Genomic DNA, 17,655 nt, shown 5'->3' with positions numbered 1-17,655 from the left:
TCAACGAACAAGCGAGCCCGCATGACGCATAATAGCGCGGACCTTAGCGGTTTCGCAGGGTTTCAGAGCAACGTCGCATTAGGCAGACTATCTAAACGCATGTCCTCTTTCGCCGTTGCCGTGGGCACCGATCCTTGTGCAACGTGCTATGATAACGGCGTGTCTGGGGTGGGACCACGAAAATGGAAGCATGAAGGGGAAATCGAAGTAGGAGCCCGATTCGTCTTTTGACTAACAAGTAAGCCCCATTCGTCAGACTTGTTTTACGAGACAAAACAAAAACAGAACATAGCAAAACGATATCTCCCGCGTCACCGAGAGAAGTGCGTCCACTAGGCGCGATCAACGTGTTTCGCGCTGTGCTTGTTGTGCTGTGACAAGAACAAAAAGTCAGATAAGGAAGAAAGAAAACGTTCCCATCAGAGAAGCTACCACATCTGACAAGGGAACAGGAGTTATGCGAAGGACTCTGAGTATTGCTCGGTGCGGGAGAGCACAAAGAACTGTCCCAAAAAGGCGATCAATCGAAGCGTCGGAGCTCGAGATCCGGCTTTCCATAAGCCCTCTGCTAACCCTTCTCACTGAGAACAGACCCATAACGGTAGGATATACCGACCAGCCAAAACCATACCTAAGATAAAACGTCGAGCGCTGTAGCTCGCAAATGTGTTCTGACAAGCCTACGGGGATGCTCAGTCTTCGGAGCGCCAATGCCGTGTGAAGAATTGTTGGTGTGGCGGAAATGTGGGGCCCTTCTTTTCAGAGGGCTTGTAGATAGAGAAGTCTGTGACTCGGAGGAAACACATAGGAGATGTAAATAGTGAAAGTATCGTGCGGATGAGAGTTCAAAGGGTCGTAGTACACCGTGACCATGGACTTTTTATACAACTTTAGGTAGAGGACTGTCGACAAAGCGAAGTTTGAGACGGTAGCGATCCGATGAGCGACGGGATTCGAGCTGATGATGCGCCAAAGATGACCTTGAAATGACATTGCAACATTGAGAGACCCTGGGCATGAAGACAACTTGGTTGATTGTGGCAGGAAAGGTAAAGGGTGTCGACTCGGATGATGCTAACACTGGCCCTGTGGCACCTTATCTAAGCATCTCAACGACGCGTGGTCACGGGAATCACTGCTCTCGAAACACGTTGTGGCCCACAACCCTCTCCTTCCACTCATCTACTCCTGAGGTCTGAGGCTTGGGATTGAAAAAATGCCTTTCAATCTTCCCGGGACGCTCGTTGCATTCCATATTCTAGTCAATCCACGCGTCATCCTTCCGTCGATAGCAGTCGCAGGTGATTTCTCAACCTCTGTTTGTGGATATCCAAAATCGTAACGTTCGTTCAATGCAGGAAGATATTCGCCAACTTGATTTTGCTGCGCTCAAGCGTGCAGGCTACCGTGGTGCAGTGCTCGACAAGGACAACTGTCTAGTTAAGCCAAAACGCTTTTTTGTAACCGATGTCGTCAGTGCTAACATGAGTATGGGTCGTATCAGACAATACCTCACGACGACCGACTTGTCCCTGAACTCCAGGAAGCCTGGAAGGATTGCCAACGCGTCTTTGGTCCACAAAACATCTTGATCGTGTCTAACTCAGCAGGCACACATCTCGACACGTCCGGCCTCCAAGCCGAATCCGTCTCCCACCATCTTGGATCGCATGTCCTCTTCCATCGGTCGTTCAAGCCTTCGTATTCATGTGCGTCGGCAATACGAAAGTATTTTGGGTCATTGGAATGTCCGATAGAGACGAGGGAACTAGTGGTGGTGGGTGATAGAGTTTTCACCGACGTCGTGTTGGCGCGAAGGTTGGGAGGTAGAGAAGGATGGGTGGGCAGGATAGGAGAATTCTTCGGTGTTCGGTGGACCTCTGACCCTAAGCTCGACCTAGATGAGAAGACGCAAGACAGTACCTCACGGGTTGCGGAAAAGTTGACTGAAGGACCGTTGGCGGTTTGGACGACAGGAGTCTGGCAGAGGGAAGGCATGGCGATGCGGTGGGCGGAGAGTCAAGTTGTCAAAGGTGCGGAGAGATGGATCAAAGGGACGAAGGAGGAGAGAGAAGCAATGGAGGCCAGGTTCGTGAAGGTGACAGAGTCGTCCTTAGTGGGCGCGGACGTGACGGAGGGTACAGGGTATGGTGATGGATGGAGTGGTACTGCGAAAGCAGTGGGTGTCATGGGACTAGGTGCTCTAGGGTGGGTTGGAAGTAGAGTCGTGAGAGGACTGAGGAATAGGTTGAAGAGAACATAGTTTTCGTGTGGTGTAGTTCTCCTCAATGCTCGTGTTTGTCCATCATACCTCCCCTCATGATATAACGACTGTTCCTCCCTTCGTGGTCACAGGATTTCCATTGAATCTCCATTGTCAGTAAATCACACGGCATTTGTACGGCAATCTGAGAAGAAATTACAACGCAACACTTGAGCAAGGCGAAAATGAGGAAGGATGAAGCAATTATTGTTAGTTTCAGACAGCACAGTTCTACCAGTCATTATAGTACGAGTCTACTGGAGGCATCCATGATTCATACTCCTCTCCTTTCTTTCTATTATACAGCCATCTATGGCGAAATGGGCTAACAAAATAAAGATACACCTCGGAAAGTGCCTCTCCCTTCCTCGGAGCTCATTCTGGTGCATACCATTTAAAGTTATCATTTGATAGATTGACTCTGTATGGTTTTTTGAGCTATCGGGTGTGGCAAGGTGCAGGCAATGCGAGATCAGCTGAGATTTCTGTTATCATCCGTTTTATGACGGTTTGGGCTGTGACGAAGTCGCGTCGGTTATCAGCGGTCCGGTAAACCGACAGCGCGAAAAGGCTCTCGGAGATCTCCTGGTGTGACGCGTGATTACCATATGTGGCTGCATTGAAAATCCTCGTAAATTGCTCTAGGGCCCAGAAGTAGTGCAAATGTATCCCACAGATTGTCCTTGCACGAAATAAGGACCCAGATCTCATTTCGTATGGATGAATATGTCTCCAGATTAATTTTATGATTTATGAAAGAGTTTTGACAATGTTAGCGAGACTGCAAGTTTTGACATTTACAAGTTGTCCTTGTAGATCCATCTCTTGTAGGAGCACTATGATGATCTAGAGATTGAAAATATTCGGGAGCATGAATGAGATGTACAGTTAAAAGCACCAAAAAACTCCGAGAGGTTTCATGCGGGGAGTGAGGAGCTGTGGCCGTTTAGCCCATTTCGGCATGCTAGCCCATTTCGCCATAGATGGCTGTACTCTTCCACCTCTATGACCACCTTGTCCACCATAGACTCGAGCTTCTTTTCCCAATACCAGTTCACGACTTCCTCATTCTCGAGAAGGTCAATGGACAGGTATCTGATAGGCGGTATTCTCTTCTCGAGCGCAGACTTGGATTTCCGAGCCTGAATGACGAATGGGAGAAGTTGTCGGAAGGAAAGCGGATGCCGAGCGCGCCTTTTCAGACAATCAATGTTATTGTAGTCCAGCGTCGTTAACTTGGGGAATATGAACTGGTCATCCGGCGGCATCGAAGGATTGCTTCTATCAATGATGGGTACATTGCCGACGAGTGCCTGTGTCATGAACACAGCGATGGGGTTTGAGCACGAGACGCTGAGATGTTTCACATCTCCCGCAGCCCGCCATAACCTCACACACCTCTCCGTGTTCCAATCCGCGTCGATCCTATCCTCCAATTCTTCATCCGAAATGCTCAGCGTCTGCAGCTGAGTTAAGTTCAGCCTCGGTACCACGCCCTCCAGCATCCTGAGAGCAGAGTATTCCTCGGTCTTCTTCCAATGCAAGGCGAGGCGTAGGATGGGGGGTGGGGGATTGTCTGACAATCCTTGTCGGACGGTGGAATTGAGAGGTGAGGACTCTCCTGACTCCGATGATGAGTCGTGCCGAGTGTACGTGAACTTTGGACTACCGCTGGGTAAGACCGTTGATAACGGCCAGGCGCGGATGTTGAAGTGGCGAGCACGATAATGTATGCCGAGCGTGCGCAGGGGCTCGAAAGCTGGTGTACGGATGTGGGTTTCCAGCAGCTGGAACAGGGGCCCAAATGAGTTGAAGGGTGTAGTGGGATTACCGCATACAAGCTCAAATCGACCTAGGGAAGGAAATCGAAGGTGTTCTAGGATGATGATGGAATCGGCTGCTTCACCACTTAAGGAGAGTACCTTCAGATGAGGGAGAGTGATGATGCGGCCAACTTCAGATTGAGAAGGCGTTGACGGAGCAATATCGTGGATGAGGAGCTCCTGAAGGTTAGGCATATGTCCTAGCGTATCGAGGAAGTTGGTGAAAGGAACGTGGCAAACGTTTCCCGTGGTTTCTTTTGAGCCTGGCGGGTAGTAGCCTATGTTGAAATGTGTGAGATTATGGATGGACGGGGATTTCTCAATCCATGCGAAGCCGTAGAGGCTTAAGTGGCGAAGACGGGGCGCTGATCGGGAGAAAACGCAGGAAGGAACGGTGGATAGGTCTGCGGGGGAATCGAAGTAGGCGGGTGCCGTCAGTTTGACGCGTTCGAGTAATGGCGCAGGATGCTTGAGGGTCTTGGCCAATACCCTGTCAATCTTCATCCCCCCCGCCACCCACTTCAAGTCTCGGATATGCGATAGATGCTTTGCTATAAGCATCCTCACATCATGGCCCGCTGCAGTCTCGTCTTCTTCCGAGTCGTCGTCATAGAAGTCATCAGGATCAGCTCCATCATTGATGATGAGGGGCGCATCCCTAGCTCTACTCAACATCTCACGAATCCACTTCTTCCCGAGGGGGAAACAAATCGTGGTCCATAACATAGGGTCCTCGAGAGCGACCTCCCTCCAGTGTCTACACACTTGGGTCACCTTGATCCATCCAAGCCGGTGACTTGTAAGTGTCCGCCGTTGTATCACTTGGGACGATAGGTATCCTGGCACCGTAATTTCCCTCGACGCTGTACCAGGAGGCTCGTGGACGATGCAGAACGAGAAAATATGGGATATGAGCTCGGACGGAAGGGCACAGATGGGAGTAACCAGATTGCGCAAGGTGGCAATACGCGAAGAGGCGCGCTGGATGGCCTTGTACTCCAGGTCGAGAGTTTTGCTCATTTGTTGAGCATTTTCGCGCTCTTGTGGGTTGTGGACATGGTGAGAACTGGTGAGATGACTAGCATGCTCCAGACGCGGTTCGACGGCGGCGCTCCAGTACGCATTGGCGCTGCGTAAAACGTTTGAGGACCTTTTAAGGTAAATAAACATTGAATCGGTAAAAACATACCTCCTCTCGAAGGCCTTCCAGTGATCTTCTTCCATGGTCGCAGGAGGTGGTGACGGCCAGAGTCGAAGTGGTTGGAGACAATCCAACTTTGGAAGGAATTTGGAACGCGTGAGTGGCCATGCCATCGGTCCTTGAAAATATAATAAAGTGTGGCCCAACGCCACATTGACAGATCGCGATTTTTGATGAACTCAACTCAAGCTGAAAAGGAATTTAAGACGGATATATATTTGCATCCAATTCATAATGAAGGTGTATACTATATGTCTCTGCAAAGGCTTTTCATGGAAGGAAGACGGAAGCACACAGCTACCGCGATTCAAGCCAACGGAATCGGGGAGGAAAGAAATATACAGGCTGGCATAATATGAGCAGAATCAGAGGAGCGATTAACACGTGGACAACAAAAAATATGACTGAAGGAATTAGGAAATTCGTGAGAGCAGTCAACCAGTGAACATGGCAACAATGTGCAAAGTAGTGTCATGAGACGCTGCGACGGCTACAGCAACAACACGTTGTGAGATGAGCAGTACATAGTTGACTCTTCATATACGATGACGTGCATCGGAATAATACAACCGCTGGCGAGGCTGTGTACCAGGCGTTAGGAGGCGTTCAACCGATCCGACATAAGGTAAGGTAAGGTAAGGTAAGCGTACCTTCGCAACTCCCGAAAGAAGACCTCCTGAGGGATCCCGTCAGAACGCACGGCATTGTTTCAATTATTGATCTGGAGGCTGTCGTCCACGCCCATCGAGTCACAATCGTGAAGAGGGATTTCTCATAGCAAAACCTTTACTCGTCCGAAGAGTATGTCCACGTCCCGAATATAAATACAATGAAAAAGTCCGTGACGTCCAAACCCACAGAACCTTGAGCCCGCGCCGATACTTACTCATAGCTTGGATATTCCTTCGTCCACCGTGGCCTCAGGCAACTGGGGAGCACCTGAGCCTAAACGAGCGTTGATCCAGGAGATATACTCCGCAAATAATTTGGTCTTGATATCGTCTGTCTCGTTATGCAATTCGTGATAGCCATCCTAAAGACAAAAGCACGGAGCCCATATTAGCTCAGATTGAGAAAGAATAATGATTTGGGAGGAGGCGTACGGGATAGAGAGATAGGTGCTTGTCTGATGCGTCGATGCGATTGTAGAGTTCTTCGGTTGCCTTCACGGAGTTGACCTATACGGAGAACAGTGAGCGACCGGTGAAGTAGTTGTATCTTGAGACGTACGTTGTCCGCAGTGCCATGCACGAATAATATCTTTAGGCATAGGGTTAGAATAAAACGGAGCGGAAGCAGCATGTTCGACATACTGGTAGGCTCTTGGGCCATTGCTTGTATTCACTTGCAAGAAGGTTCTCACCCTGCGTACGGCCGATTTATCAGTCCATATATGAGCCGAGATATAACAGTAAAGAGAATTACCCCACGCAGCATGTCATCGAGACCTCTGATGGTCCCGTATGGCTTGCAGAGGGGATCATTCTTGTTGTCCTCCGCAACTTTAGGATCATGTGAAAGGTCCTGGAAGTACAAAGTATGCCGGTACATATCATAAGAAATAGTATAGTGTGTGAGAGTAGAGGAGTGTGACTGACCTCAGGGAACACTTCTGCTTTTACCCTCATATATGGCAGTACTCCTCCGGCCTTTGAAGCGATCCACCGTACAGGGGTAGGGACGGGTTTCGTGAGGAGGACGAGGGGGGAAGACGCAATTACTCCCGACAAGAGCGAAACTGTGGACTTTGCAGGAGGCTCGGAAGTACGTGTGACGAATGAGAGAACGATACCTCCCCCCTATTATTGACAGTTGAGTGTGTCGTGAGCGATACATGACGTTAATGCAAACTCACCATAGAATGACCCATCAAGAATAACTTGACACCGTCCCAGCCTCTCTTCTCCATCTCCTCCTTTGTGTGAGTGATAGCCCACTCGACATCAATCAACTGGTCCTTCCCGCTCGTCTTCCCAAAGCTACTCCCCGAGCTCTTATGCTCCAGGTCCAGCGCCGTCTTTCCAAACCCTCTCTGGTCGAAGGCAAATACGGCGATGCCATGATCCGCAAAGTACGAGTGCAGATGGTTATAACGCCCCACGTGTTCAACGAATCCGTGAACATAAACGAGTGCGGCTTTAGGACGAGTAGGTGGTGTTGACGCTGTGTCAGGGGTGTTTGAAGATGAGGGAAGGTAGAGACGGGTGTAGAATGAGGTCGACTGAGGGCCCTGAAGCCAGTGTTCGGCGTAGGGAGTCTTTAGTATTGACATCGTTGAGTGCAAAGAGGATGATGGTTGTTGAACGCAAGTTGAACCGATGGATGGGTCAGGGGAGGAAGACAAGAAGGTAGTCAACGCTCGTTGCGTCATTCATGGTTCGCCGGCTTCCGAAATCGGCGCGAGGTATTGTACCGATGCCGACACACATACGAGAGCATTTCGACGCGGTGCATTTGGTTAGACAGCACAGAGGTAAAAGAAAAGCAATGCCATCTCGCAGCAAAAAGAGCCCAGGACAAAGATTCGAAAAGAATTTGACAGAGTTTGACTCAAGATTCGAGGTCTAACCACGGCGGGAAACGCCGACGCGTCCGACGCGACTTCGAGTCACGCACAACCTCTTGCTTCACGTTTCATCGAGACACTTTGCTCAGTTTCAGTCTCGTCTTCCCGTAGCGATACCTATCCTCATGCGCCAATCTACCCTTCGATTTCAGCCGTACCCCCCGGGCAACGAGTCTGGAGGTACAGCTAAGCTCACATACACTACGTCCTCCGGGCCCCTTTCCTCCACCTCCGGAAAGACAACTACTTCCAAATATTTCAAGTCCTCTCAGAAGGATTCTTCCTCCACAGCTGCTCCTCGTAAAGACAACAGTAAAGAGACTACTAGCAAATCAGCTAACTCAAAGTCCTGGGCAGACCGACGAGCACATCTGAAGTCCATCGCTGATGGGACACTCGAGGCTATCGAGCGCGGTTCTTATGATCTCAACGGCACTGTGCACTCGATACAGCCGCATCTGAAGAACTCGCTGCAGGGAACGAAGTTCTATGGAGCTGAATCCGACCTTGCGAGGTGGCATGCACGATGGTCGGGGATTGCATCGCGGAGGACAGTGATATCCGTCCTCGAGGTCTCAACGCTCGAAGCTGCATGGTCGCTTTCTTCATCTGCTTCCACCTCTGCGTCGTCTTCATTATCCACTCCACCTCGAAGAGTCGGGATTCTCAACTTCGCTTCCGCCACCAAACCTGGTGGCGGCTTCATCAACGGAGCTCAGGCTCAGGAAGAATCCATCGCACGTTCTTCTGCAATCTATCCCTCTCTTAAATCCCCGATCGCGCAGTCGTTCTATCGGATTCATTCCTCACCAAAGTCGAAGAAGAGGTTGAGGCCGGGATTTTATACCGATTCGATGGTTTGGAGTCCAGAGGTCGCGGTGTTCAGGGATGACGATGGGGGATGGTTAGATGGAGGTGGATATACCGTGGATGTCGTCACTTCTGCGGCGGTCAACGCTGGAGTTGTCAGGCAAAACTCGCAAAGTATGCGACAGTCGCTGATGGACAAGGAGGATTTCGTAGACGAAGAGGAGGAGAGGAGAGACGTACGGAGCAATGGGAGGGAAGGGACGCCCGAAGTCGACCACGATGGCGAAGGTGACGAGGTAGACATTGAGTGGGCGATGAGGGAGAGGATGGCGAGGGTATTGTTCCTCTTCGAGATCCAGGGTGTGGATACGATCGTCTTGGGATCATTTGGAACGGGCGTCTTCAGAAATCGCGTGAATATGGTGGCTAGAATATGGAAGGAGTTGTTGGTCGAAGGACATCATTCGAACGAAGACGAGCCAATGGATGGATCGGACAAGTGGAAGGGCACTGGGAGGTTTAGAAACAGTTTTGGGAAGGTTGTGTTTGCTGTTCTTGGGAAGGAGACTTTCGAAGAGTTCGGGAGAGTTTTTAGAGAGAAGTAGGACTTTGGATCTCTATATATCGTTTCATCTCATACTATTCTGTCCTCTTTTACATGTATGCATCTGCACGAACTACGTGGCGTTGTTGGGCCACATAACCCCAATACTTTCCCACGCCCGTCTGCTTCCTGTAAGTTACAACGCGTTCTGTCGTGGCACCGACCAACCACCTTGACCTATACGCTTCATACCCATCTTTGTAATATCTTGCCTATCATAACAGCACAAAATGACAGACCTCCTTGGCAACTCAAATGATGACATTGACTTCGATGCCGCCGCCTCTGCATTCCCCGACATCTCGCTGGACGGTGAGGGTGACATTCCCGCGCTCCCTGCTACCACTGGTGTTGGTGCCGCGGCGCCTGAAGGATTCGATGACTTTGAGTTTGGCGGGGGAGATATCGGCAGAGAAGTGAAGGTTACAGGAGACAGCGACGATGAGATTGAGAAGTTTGAGGATCAGTTTCCGGATATTGGGCCTGTCGAGGTGCGTTCAGTGTTATCCCTTGGTCAATACACGTCCGCCTTCTGGATGGGTGGACGTGTGGACCGTTTATTACACGCTGGTGCTAATGTGGGCTTGTTTGGTACATATTCTAGGAGCCTCCGGTGCAGCAGCCTCTGTTTGGTGTTGCGAGCCCAAATACGCCGTTCGCGCCTCGCCCACAACAGTCCGCTCTTGCGTCGACACCTGTGCTGAACGCTCAGATCAACGAGGAGGAATCTCAGGCTATTCGGTACGTTTGTTACTCGTCTTTTGTCCTTCGCTCGGCGAGGGTTACGTCGCCTCCCTGTGCATTGCACCGCGCCGCTAGCGACGCTCTTCATGAAGGCCACTTCCCGTTGTGGTATCTCGCCTTTTATGGACAGACTCCGACCCCAGTTTTATTTCACTCCAACCCTTAGTCTGAAACACAGTTGCGCTAATTGTGCACCTCTGATATCACAGTGACTGGCGCGAGAGACAAGCCGAGGAGATCAAGAAGAGAGACGAAGAGTCGAAGGCTAAGCGCCAGGAGACGATCGCGAAAGCTGAGCGTGCGATCGACTCTATCTACGAGGACTACAATCGGAAGAAGGAACGGAACATCAAGGAGAACAAGTGCGTCTCGTTTCTCTGCCCCTTTGAAATCCACACGAGGTCTTGGCTACCGCCACCCTATTCTCCCTTGACCCACTGCCCTCCCCGCCTTTACACAATTGAAGCTTCTGAACACACTCATACTGATCATATATCGGGACTGTAGGGAGTCAGAAGCAGAGTATGTCTCTTCACTCACCGACGCTCTTTCGAAGGGCACGACCTGGGACCGTATTTGTGAGCTCGTTGAGCTCCAGAACTCGCAGTCCAAGACCCTTGCCCGGGCTGGACCTGGCACGACGGAGTTGGCTCGGTACAAGGAGGTCCTGTTAAGGTTGAGGAGGGAGGGCACGAGTGCCCCCGGTGCCGCGGGGTACTAGATCATGGATCATGTTCGGTTCGATCACTATATCCGGCGAGAGAATTGGCTAGGGCTCTGAGCAGCCTATACCTGGTTTCTATGGACGTACGAGTGGGGCTTTGAAAGTTACTATACGAGGACGGATACTATGATCATATTCCTAATCTTTGGCTCAAATTTGGATCGCCGTCGTTGCATTTGGAGGGGATGCTCAAGTTAGACGTCATGAACTTCAATCTTGTGGCGGGACATGGGAAGAGGGTTGTCGCCACAGCATCTCTCTGCCTCGTTGAAGTCTTCTGAGGAAGTCCGTGACCCAGATAGCTACCTGGTTATGCCCTGGTTCGGCGCCGTGCATCACCGATTGATCAATAGCATGGGACTGAGTATGGTTTGTTACATCCCTTTTGTCCTTCAGATCGGAAGTAAACTACTCGAGAATTGGACCGAGCAGATGGCGTACAGAGGAGGTAAGTAAGAACGACCACTGAACGCCACATGCGAGCACGTGGTTCTGTTGTTGGACTTCGCTTTTGTCCGGAAACAAAACGACGAGCACAATACGCGTCGTCGCCGTCTTTGACAGCGTGCAGCAAGCTTATCTGTGACAATTAATGCTCGACCAGGGCGCAGAATACGTACGATGGGAACAAAACTGCCTCGCGCTCAATGAGATATGAACGTTGGTCTCGAGCGAGGGTCTTTAGGGCGGCCTCATTGCAGCGCTGAACACGTGTAAACCGCATTGTGTGCGATTTTTGTTCGTCTCTTGCCCTCTCTCCACCTCTTCCTACTTATACCTTCTATCTCTCCGTTCATAAGCTGCTCATCTCCCTGTTGTATCCTTGTCTTTTTCCCTCCATTTTCCTTTCCCCCTTGTTGTAGTTTCACATTTCAGCCACGGCGTCCCTTACCTCCCCGAACATGTCCAGATCGTTACCCTCTGCGACATCTATGTCGCCAGTACTAACACCACTCACCGAGCGAGTAATGCGGCACGATCAATACTACATCCAGGGCGGCGATGTGATCTTTCGGGTGAGTGCTGTTCATGGACTTCATCTCCTCGACCTTCAAGCTTCATATCTGATCGTCGAATGTTTAAACCGTCTTATCTGTCTACCCCAGGTCGAAAACTACTTGTTCCGGGTCCACCGTTATTTCTTCGTGCGCGAATCCCCGTACTTCAGGGACAAGCTCCCTCACCCGCCACCGCCCGGCGAACACGTACAAGGCGCGAATGACCATAATCCATTCGTGCTCGAGGACGCTCTCTCTGAAGATTTCGCCAGATTCCTTTGGGTGTTTTACAACCCGTACGTATATGTACATCTTACAACACGTGCTATCTTACCAATTCTCACTTCATCCTTTAATAAATCGAATCACGATACAGGAAATACTCTATCTACGGCGCGAACGTTGTCGAGTGGACCTCTATCCTCAAACTCGCACATCAGTGGTCGTTCCCCGAGATCAAGGCGCTCGCTGTCCGCGAGCTCGAGCGTCTCACGATCGACGCCGTCTCAAAGATCGTCATCTACCACTCCTACGCCATCGACCGATCACTTCTTATCCAATCCTACATGACCCTCTGTACAAGGGAGGATCCTATCTCTCTCGATGAGGGTAAGGCTCTCGGTCTCGAGACTTCGCTGATGCTTGCTCGCGCTCGTGAGGTCTGTCGCGGGCCCAAGCCGAACAACGGCATGCGTAGTCCTACCGTCAGCGTCTCGGGCGTCGAGCTCGAGAAACTTATCAAGGATGTCCTTCAGCTCGAGTCCCTCTCCGCCCTCGAACTCACTGGTGTGGCTCCTATCTCGACCACCGGGCTCACTGCGACCACCCCCGGCTCTTCCAGGAACTCGGCGGTAACACCAATTACTGCAAGTATGATGAATTCCTTTCGGTCGCCTGCAGGTGGATTGGTGATGACCCACTTGCCATCCCCAGATCCATTCGCTGACCATCGATTCGTTGCTTTTCCTGACATGTAGAGAACGGCTCAGCAAGTACAACATTCACAGCCCCTCCCACTGCTAACGGTAACGGAGCCGCCAACGGAAGGCCCGGCCAAAACGGCAGAGGCAAGTAAGCCTGTCCAGCCGCCGCCCCTTCCGATGCCTCTGCCGAAGGATGGGCAGGGCTTGGGGCGGCGATCGACGGCGGAGGGGAGCGGTGTTGCTGAGAGAGCACGGAAAGTCTCGGAGAGTGGGACGGTGCCGGCCGTGAGGGAGAGGAAAGAGAGTTTGGCGAAGGGTAAGGGGAAAGAGAAGGCGAAGGAGTCACAGCAGGCTGTGCGGAAGAATTCGACGCCCGTAGCGGCGGCGTCGACGACGAACACTGGCGGTGGGTTGACGGAGGAACCCACGCCCATGACTGATATGAATCTTGTAGACAATGTTACGACCACGACGAAGGGTGGAAAGACGAATGACGGTCCTGTTCCTGTCTCCAATGTAGAAGATCTGCTTTCTGCTTCACTTACGAACACTGCATCCCTCGAACCTCCTCCTCAGACCGAGCAACCCGCCACGCATTCTACTCCGAAGCAAGCCACCGTTCCGTTGGGCAAGCCGTCTAAAGAGAAGGACCTCAAAATCATCACCGATTCCACCTCCTCCGGCGCTAACCCTGCGCCTTCACCCACCACCACTACCCTTTCCAATCCTCCCCCTCCCTACACCGTCCGCGCCGCCGTCACGTCATCTGCGAACACAACCTCCAAACAGAAGACCCGTAATACTGGATCATCTCATCAACGCTCTCGCTCCACGCCGACTGGACCTCCGCCCAAAACTCCGTCTTCGTCCGGACCAAAGTCGGGGCTCTTCGGCGGGGTTGCGAGCTGGTTGCTTGGGAGCGAGCAGCCTCCCGTGGCGGAGAAGGACGAGCGTGTCGACAGCGATATGGAGTCGGACGAGTTGAAGACGCCTGAGCAGAAGGTACGAAGACTTAGCTTGTCCAGTCAGTCGAGTATCGCATCCACGGCGATTCCTGGCGGATGGGGCAGTTTCGATCCTGCAGCGAAAGAGAAAGAAAAAGAGAATAAGAAGAAGGAACAAAAACGATTAGACGCAGAGACGGCGGAGCGCGTGGCTGAGGAGGCCCGGAGGGTGGCGGAGAGGGAGGCGAAGGCGAAGGCTGAGCGAGAGGCTCGCGAGAAAGCTGAGAAAGAGGCTCAGGACCAGGTTGCGAGGGAGCTAGAAGAGAAGACGAAGAAGGAGGAGGAGAGGAAGGCGAAGGAGGAGGGGGAGAGGAAGGCGAAGGAGGAGGCCGCTAAGAAGGCGAAAGAGGAAGAGGCGAAGAAGGTGAAGGCGGAAGGGGAGAGGAAGTCGAAAGAGGAGGCCGATAAGAAGGCGAAAGAGGAAGAGGCGAAGAAGGCGAAGGAGAAAGAGGCCAGAAAAGCGAAGGAGGAGGAGGCGGACAGGAAGGCGAAGGAGGAAGAGGTGAAGAAGGTGAAGGAGGTAGAGGCGAAGAAGGTGAAGGAGGAAGAGGCCAGGAAGGCGAAGGAGGAGGCGGACCGGAAGGCGAAGGATGAGGAGGACATGAAGGCGAAGGAGGAAGAAGCGAAGAAGGCGAAGGAGGAAGAGGCGAAGAAGGTGAAGGAGGAAGAGGTGAAGAAGGTGAAGGAGGTAGAGGCGAAGAAGGTGAAGGAGGAAGAGGCCAGGAAGGCGAAGGAGGAGGCGGACCGGAAGGCGAAGGAGGAGGAGGACATGAAGGCGAAGGAGGAAGAGGCGAAGAAGGCGAAGGAGGAAGAGGCGAAGAAGGTGAAGGAGGAAGAGACGAAGAAGGTGAAGGAGGAAGAGGCCAGGAAGGCGAAGGAGGAGGCGGACCGGAAGGCGAAGGAGGAAGAGGCGAAGAAGGTGAAGGCGGACGAGGAGAGAAAGGTTAAGGAGGAAGAGGAGAAGAAGGAGAGGGAGAAGAAGACGGCAAAGGCTAAGAAAGGAGAACTCATGGAGAAAGCTAGGCTCGCCAAAGAGAGCAAAGAGAGGGTGGCCAAAGAGGCTCGAGAAGAGGCGGATAGAGAGGCGGCCAAAGCGGAACAGCAGCCTGCCTTGACTACTATACCCATGCAGGCCAATCCTCCTGTCCGACTCAGCGTTTTGGACAGGATACGTTCGAAAGTTGCGACACCGACTGACGCCGAACCGAAGTCGACTCCATCTTCCTCAAAACCATCCACGCCCGCGTCGACTACTCAACTTAACAATCCTTGGGTCACAAAGGTTGGGGGCACACCCTCACGTAACGCTTGGGGCCAACCTCAAACGTCCAAGTCGCCTGTAGGCTCTGAGTCCACGCACGAGCCCGTGACGAAGGACCCACCACGTCAAGGACACGACGCGAGGCTTGACGCTGCAGCAAGTTCGCCCGAGGTCGCCAATTCCACTACTTCGCCACCCGTGTCCTCGACCGTTACTTCTGAACCTGCTAGCAGTGCTGTGCTGTCCTTGTCTACTCCAAGGGAAGACACGAAAGCTCCGACAACTGGTACGTTTTCTCGGTCACTTCTTTTTATACAGATCTTAATTTGATGTAGATGCTGCATCAGCCACAACGAGTCTTTCTGCCGATAGAACAAAGTCCTCCGAGGTCGAAAAGACGCCTACAACCTCCACCAATATACCTTCGGAGCCCGCTCCCACCGCTGCTGATGCAAAGGATGCTGCCCCCGCCGAAGACGACCTTGTTCCCCCTCCCGTTCCCCCGAAATGCGATCATGATCTCACCAATACTACATCCGGCGTCGTCGCGAACGGCACCGCGGAGAAGGATGGCGTCCATGAGGCTTCGTCTACACCACCTGCTGCCGGCAATGGGTCAGCGAAAGCGGAAAACCCCCCCGTCGATGCTAGTGCAAGCACAGAGACGAAGGCTGCCGAGACCATTGCTACTTCCGAGAGCTTCCCTGAGGCAACCTCCACTGCACCTACCACTGGTGATCAAGCAACCAAGCAAGACGAACCTTCCAAGGCAGATCCTACCGCGCATGTGGCTAGCGACCAAGGAATCAAGCTCGACGCCTCTTCCTCTGTTGACGCTGTCGAGACTCCCACTCCTCCCGGGATCGTTCCTGCCACCCCCGCGGACGAGAAGGGACCTACAGAGCTAGATACTGAACCTGCTACACCGGCTAACGAAGTGGGACAGGGAGCGGCTCCCGATACCGCCGAGGTCCTCGCCAACGAGCATGATCCGGCGAAGAAGCTTATGCTCGAAGCAAGTATTCCGGACAATGCGAGCGAGACAGGCGAGAGTACTATGTCTGGGCCCGCGCCAAAGAAGAACAAGAAGAAGAAGAAGAACACCAAGCCAGGTAAAGTTTGCGGTTTAAAATCTGTGGCTGGCGATGATTAAACTCTTGTTTTGTTTCATCGTTAGCATCAGGTGCAAAATCATAGAGTCCAATTTGGCCGCCCCAGTCCCTCAGGTTTGCTGTCGATGGTCGTTTACTTCGACAATTATGTTCTACCAACTCAACCCCGCTACCGCATCCAAATTTCCCCGAAGCATGATGTCACCATCTCCCATTTCTTCCTGTTTTATTGCTTGAATTTACTCCCTCCGTATTCCTCCGTCGGCTCTCATATTTTCTACGTTCGGAACTTGACTCGCTCCATCCTGTTGTTGTTCTTTCTGTTCGTCCGGTCATGCTACTTGATCTCTTGCCATGTTTGTTACACCCGATTTCTACGCCACCTGTCTTCGTACGCCAGTTTGGCAGATCTTGCTCTTCGGTTGTTGTCTTTCTAGTCTCGTTCGTCAAGAGTCTTTTACTCTTTCCATCATTGTCTGTGGATGTTGTACATACTATCGATCCCTGTGGTTTCCGGAATTCTGCACCATGTAATAGAGCTTGTTTTGATTGTTTCTTGATGATGCCGACGATGAAGTTGGCATTCAATAAAGCGGATCCAAAAAAAAAACGAGCTGATGCGCTTCGTAGTCGCATATCGCACTTCATGCACATCCATCATGCGGTATTTGGCTGGTTAACTAGTAGTTAACAAACAAACCGACTGAGCACAGAAAATACGGGTCGTGTGCCCCGACATACGAACCGCAGTCACGAATGAATGGCTACGTTGTGCCTTTTCCAGAGTAGCACGCTGGTATCTATAATCTTATACCTATAAGACATGAAGTGAGCATGCTTTCCGAGTATTGTACAACTGGGCACATCATACAAACTTACCTCGAGCCAACCGAACACTTCCCCGTGGAGATGCACACGGTAAGATGTCTCCCGAAACTATACATGCGCGGCATAGATTGTATTTCTAGCGGATGCAGACAGACATAACTGAAGCACAAAGACAGACAAGGACAGGCAATGTCATGACTTAGTAGTCGATGATGAAGAGGAAGGGTCCGTGTCTAGTCAGGAAAAGAAGGCGTAAACGTGGGATGTTAGTCGTCAAGAGAGACCACAATAAAACTAGATAACCAAATGTTGAGTTAAACGAGATGGAAGTAAACGTACTAGAAATATCTTCATATGCGCTCGGTCTCTCTGCCGTCTTCCTCCCCAAAAACACTTCCTTCCATCCAATATCCTCATCTCCAACGATCACCACACCATTCGCATCCACTCCCTTCTGACCCTCTCGCCCAAGCCTCCTTAGCCTCTCAATCTCGGTATCATCCACATTCTCTCCTGTTTTCAGCCGTTTCGTGAGGTCTTCGAGAATGGATATCCGTGCGTTGAGATGGTGTCGTTCCGTCGTGGCTTCGCGGCGCTGGTACAGGAGGTGTACTGACAGTGAGCTGAAGATGACCGAGTATATGAGTTCTGGAAGGTGTCGCATCCGAACACGTGGAGGTCTGGGAGGGAGAGGGAGTGTTGAAGACATCGTGGATGACGGTCAAGAAGGTATGAAGGTAAGGTTGATGTTCAAGAGTGGCGAGCGGACTTTCGTCCGCACGAATTTCAATTGG

At 51.7% G+C, this 17,655-nt stretch overlaps 8 protein-coding genes across 8 annotated transcripts; 5 read left to right on the top strand and 3 right to left on the bottom strand.

Moving 5' to 3' along the window:
- The first annotated feature begins 1,189 nt into the window (after positions 1-1,189).
- On the top strand, positions 1,190-2,362 carry STEHIDRAFT_125618 (uncharacterized protein). The gene is made up of 3 exons (XM_007309993.1): positions 1,190-1,301; positions 1,363-1,439; positions 1,505-2,362. The coding sequence occupies exons 1-3, from the start codon at positions 1,217-1,219 to the stop codon at positions 2,261-2,263; spliced, it is 921 nt and encodes a 306-aa protein (XP_007310055.1). The 5' UTR covers positions 1,190-1,216; the 3' UTR covers positions 2,264-2,362.
- A 762-nt stretch (positions 2,363-3,124) lies between these two features.
- On the bottom strand, positions 3,125-5,400 carry STEHIDRAFT_172322 (uncharacterized protein; the record flags this gene model as incomplete). The annotated part of the gene is made up of 2 exons (XM_007309992.1): positions 3,125-5,215; positions 5,276-5,400. 2 exons carry the CDS (start codon positions 5,398-5,400, stop codon positions 3,181-3,183), a joined length of 2,160 nt encoding a protein of 719 aa, XP_007310054.1. The 3' UTR covers positions 3,125-3,180.
- A 773-nt stretch (positions 5,401-6,173) lies between these two features.
- On the bottom strand, positions 6,174-7,559 carry STEHIDRAFT_115456 (alpha/beta-hydrolase; the record flags this gene model as incomplete). The annotated part of the gene is made up of 7 exons (XM_007309991.1): positions 6,174-6,320; positions 6,391-6,465; positions 6,518-6,547; positions 6,601-6,651; positions 6,713-6,811; positions 6,886-7,086; positions 7,143-7,559. 7 exons carry the CDS (start codon positions 7,557-7,559, stop codon positions 6,174-6,176), a joined length of 1,020 nt encoding a protein of 339 aa, XP_007310053.1.
- A 419-nt stretch (positions 7,560-7,978) lies between these two features.
- On the top strand, positions 7,979-9,367 carry STEHIDRAFT_104844 (uncharacterized protein; the record flags this gene model as incomplete). Its single annotated transcript, XM_007309990.1, has 3 exons — positions 7,979-8,837; positions 8,934-9,112; positions 9,164-9,367. 3 exons carry the CDS (start codon positions 7,979-7,981, stop codon positions 9,266-9,268), a joined length of 1,143 nt encoding a protein of 380 aa, XP_007310052.1. The 3' UTR covers positions 9,269-9,367.
- A 72-nt stretch (positions 9,368-9,439) lies between these two features.
- STEHIDRAFT_125616 (uncharacterized protein) lies at positions 9,440-10,909 on the top strand. The gene is made up of 4 exons (XM_007309989.1): positions 9,440-9,758; positions 9,872-10,008; positions 10,221-10,373; positions 10,519-10,909. The coding sequence occupies exons 1-4, from the start codon at positions 9,498-9,500 to the stop codon at positions 10,730-10,732; spliced, it is 765 nt and encodes a 254-aa protein (XP_007310051.1). The 5' UTR covers positions 9,440-9,497; the 3' UTR covers positions 10,733-10,909.
- Positions 10,910-11,524: 615 nt separating this feature from the next.
- STEHIDRAFT_104838 (uncharacterized protein) lies at positions 11,525-12,710 on the top strand (the record flags this gene model as incomplete). Its single annotated transcript, XM_007309988.1, has 3 exons — positions 11,525-11,751; positions 11,842-12,029; positions 12,110-12,710. Exons 1-3 carry the CDS (start codon positions 11,638-11,640, stop codon positions 12,708-12,710), a joined length of 903 nt encoding a protein of 300 aa, XP_007310050.1. The 5' UTR covers positions 11,525-11,637.
- A 1,738-nt stretch (positions 12,711-14,448) lies between these two features.
- On the top strand, positions 14,449-16,622 carry STEHIDRAFT_104836 (uncharacterized protein). The gene is made up of 3 exons (XM_007309987.1): positions 14,449-15,207; positions 15,257-16,033; positions 16,099-16,622. Exons 1-3 carry the CDS (start codon positions 14,670-14,672, stop codon positions 16,116-16,118), a joined length of 1,335 nt encoding a protein of 444 aa, XP_007310049.1. The 5' UTR covers positions 14,449-14,669; the 3' UTR covers positions 16,119-16,622.
- Positions 16,623-16,737: 115 nt separating this feature from the next.
- STEHIDRAFT_125614 (uncharacterized protein) lies at positions 16,738-17,571 on the bottom strand (the record flags this gene model as incomplete). Its single annotated transcript, XM_007309986.1, has 3 exons — positions 16,738-16,847; positions 16,913-17,094; positions 17,201-17,571. Coding segments are annotated over 2 exons (412 nt in total), but the record flags the coding sequence as incomplete, so codon positions are not given.
- Between the last annotated feature and the right edge of the window lie 84 nt (positions 17,572-17,655).

The sequence above is a fragment of the Stereum hirsutum genome, assembly GCF_000264905.1.
Source record: "Stereum hirsutum FP-91666 SS1 unplaced genomic scaffold STEHIscaffold_19, whole genome shotgun sequence".
NCBI lineage: Eukaryota > Fungi > Basidiomycota > Agaricomycetes > Russulales > Stereaceae > Stereum > Stereum hirsutum.
The sequence above is the reverse complement of the archived record's forward strand: the minus strand, read 5'-3'. Positions and strand labels throughout refer to the sequence as shown.

What these genes read in the sequence shown, in the direction of transcription:
- STEHIDRAFT_125616 (XM_007309989.1), top strand. Translation starts at nt 9,498, where the DNA reads ATGACAGACCTCCTTGGCAACTCAAATGATGACATTGACTTCGATGCC. An exon ending in GAGGAATCTCAGGCTATTCG is followed by an intron (nt 10,009 to 10,220) that starts GTACGTTTGTTA and finishes CTGATATCACAG; the next exon opens with TGACTGGCGCGAGAGACAAG. An exon ending in CGGAACATCAAGGAGAACAA is followed by an intron (nt 10,374 to 10,518) that starts GTGCGTCTCGTT and finishes TCGGGACTGTAG; the next exon opens with GGAGTCAGAAGCAGAGTATG.
- STEHIDRAFT_104836 (XM_007309987.1), top strand. Translation starts at nt 14,670, where the DNA reads ATGGAGAAAGCTAGGCTCGCCAAAGAGAGCAAAGAGAGGGTGGCCAAA. An exon ending in CACGAAAGCTCCGACAACTG is followed by an intron (nt 15,208 to 15,256) that starts GTACGTTTTCTC and finishes AATTTGATGTAG; the next exon opens with ATGCTGCATCAGCCACAACG. An exon ending in GAAGAAGAACACCAAGCCAG is followed by an intron (nt 16,034 to 16,098) that starts GTAAAGTTTGCG and finishes TTTCATCGTTAG; the next exon opens with CATCAGGTGCAAAATCATAG.
- STEHIDRAFT_125618 (XM_007309993.1), top strand. Translation starts at nt 1,217, where the DNA reads ATGCCTTTCAATCTTCCCGGGACGCTCGTTGCATTCCATATTCTAGTC. An exon ending in TCCGTCGATAGCAGTCGCAG is followed by an intron (nt 1,302 to 1,362) that starts GTGATTTCTCAA and finishes CAATGCAGGAAG; the next exon opens with ATATTCGCCAACTTGATTTT. An exon ending in TCGACAAGGACAACTGTCTA is followed by an intron (nt 1,440 to 1,504) that starts GTTAAGCCAAAA and finishes GGGTCGTATCAG; the next exon opens with ACAATACCTCACGACGACCG.